Genomic DNA, 2,427 nt, shown 5'->3' with positions numbered 1-2,427 from the left:
GAGGCTGAACAGGTTCAGGTCCCGTAGCCTCTCCTCATAGGGCCTGCCCTGCTGCCCTCTGATCATGCAAGTGGCCCTCCTCTGGACTCTCTCCAATTTGTCCACATGTCTCTTCAAGTGCGGTGCCCAGAACTGGACGCAGTACTCTAGCTGTGGCCTGACCAGTGCCGCATAGAGGGGGAGTATCACCTCCTTGGACCATGTTTTTCTTCTTTAAAGGAGATAATCTGTGTTTTTCCATGACAAACAGAAAACCCAGATCTCCGTTTATTAGTATGCACAGAATTAACAAGTGATGAAACACAAGTAGCATCTATTTTTTCAAAAATGTATGCAAAATATGATCTATTCTTAAAGACTGTTCATGACCCGTGATATATTTTTGTGACCCACTTTTGGGTCACAACCCACAAGTTAAGAAATAATGACTTAGAGATGAAAATAGGGTCTGGGCTTCAGTTCATAGGCTTTGTCACTGCTGCAGCTCAATTTGCATTAACAGGCTTCACTATGAGAGGATAAAGCAGAATTTTTTGGGGGGGAATATTTTTGCTCTTTTCTGGATCATATGTTTTCCAACATGACTGAGTCAAAAAATAACTTGAGTTGATTTATTTATACGTGAATCTGCTAAGGCTATTTCTTGTTTGACTGAAAAGTAATTAAATAAGAGAGGCCACTGGGCAAGAGAAAGAATGCCAAAAATTACAAAAGCAATTTATAGCTGCTGGTTCATAGTATGGTATAAGAGACATGAGATACATCAGATCCAATCTGGTATTACAGAAATTAAAATAAAACGCAAGCGTGACAAGCACCAAAATACATGCAAACAAGACACCTAGGTCAATACAGTAGAGTTGGAAGAAGATTACCCAGTCATGAACATGAAAAAGGACTGCTTTTATTTTGTACTCACACCAAGAATGTTCTGAGTTTTAGTTACTGTTTTGACATATTTCTGGTACTAAAAATGCAAAATTGCTTAATTTCTCCAGAATCAATCAGGACTAATCTCTCTCAAGGATTAGAAAATCAGAATGCTAACAGTTCCTGCATCTATTCTTTGTGGGAATACATATTAGCAAATAGAATTTAATGAAATGTGGGCATCTTTCATTCTATTTAAAAACAAGTGGCTTCTTCCAAATATATATTTGCTCCAAATGTTGATGAAATTTTATCTGAATTGAAAATATGACTTTTGAGCAAATAGGGAAGAGCAGAAAATAAATAAGGAGTGCATTGACACCTGCTCAAAATGCAAAGATGAAATGCTTCACCATAAGCATTGTTTATAAGCTCAAACCTTGAAGCTTGATTTTATTGACTCATACCTTTATTGCAGATTTCTCATAATATGTAGACACTTGAGGCTATGTAGCTGAGACTTTTCAAGATTACAACAATTAAGTGAAAAAAGAGCATGCTTCAAGAAATAAATAAAAAATGGGAAACATACTGTTTTTATAAGTGTTCATTAACTTACCCGCCTGCCTTCCAAAAATTTAAGGGCTGTGCCAATGTTAGCCACCCAATGAATTCTCTTTAGCTGACGTCCCTGCTCACAAGGCTTAAAGAGAAAAAAATACTGCAAATTACCATCATATGTATGCCATCATGTTTAGAAACAAATTAAGTAATCAGTATAAATGCACTGGTACATGTGGAACAACCTGATTCTCAAGTACAAATATTCCTTTTGTACTTGCATTAGGATTGTTGTGCATGCAAAGCATACAGATCTAAATGGAGGCAACTTTTACAATTTTCTTTAAATGTAGGCACTATATATTAAAATCCAAAGCTATCATCAACCATATACAGCCGCAGATCACAAGCTTATTAAAATATTATCTTTTCCATCCATTATTATACTTCGAGATGTTAATATTAAGAGTTCACTGAAGTTTTATATGCCCCTATGTGAAATGAAAGCAAAATCAAGCAAGCTGAAAATCAAGGAAGTTAGTTGAAGGGAAATTTCATATCTGAAAAATTGTCCTTTGAATCCATGAGTATTGGCCAAAAGATTACCCTATTGTGGACAACTCAGTGAAATTGGGTGCACCCAAAAAGTGGTTCATATTTTGGTACTACTGATCCATTTACTATTTTAATTTTCATACATATTCAGAAAACCACAAACAGGTTTAACAAAGGCCTGCTATGAATGCTGAAATCCCACTTCTAATATCTATGGATATAACATTCTTTCTTAGGACTACATCCTATTTCATCATTATTTTCCTAGGTGTTAACTGCCTAGCTGGATAAGTGGTATGAGAGTGATGTTGGAGCCATGATCTACCCAGAATTATGAGAGAGACAAAGATTTGTTGGGGATAATACCTTTTATAAGGCAAACTCAGCTCACACCTGATGAAGAATGTATTCCATTCAAAAGCTTGTTGAACTTGATTTCAA

General features: G+C 35.9%; 1 protein-coding gene across 1 annotated transcript in view; it reads right to left on the bottom strand.

Moving 5' to 3' along the window:
• The window catches only part of SYNE1 (spectrin repeat containing nuclear envelope protein 1), a 514,523-nt gene that overhangs the window by 372,627 nt on the left and 139,469 nt on the right, over positions 1-2,427 (bottom strand). The window contains exon 5 of the mRNA XM_019550064.1: positions 1,490-1,573. Within this exon, the coding sequence (XP_019405609.1) occupies positions 1,490-1,573 (84 nt within the window). The remainder of the gene's footprint in view (positions 1-1,489; positions 1,574-2,427) is intronic.

This window comes from Crocodylus porosus, unplaced genomic scaffold, assembly GCF_001723895.1.
Source record: "Crocodylus porosus isolate Cpor-Errol unplaced genomic scaffold, CroPor_comp1, whole genome shotgun sequence".
Lineage (NCBI taxonomy): Eukaryota > Metazoa > Chordata > Crocodylia > Crocodylidae > Crocodylus > Crocodylus porosus.
Note: the sequence above shows the minus strand (reverse complement) of the source record. Positions and strands in the feature narration are given on the sequence as shown.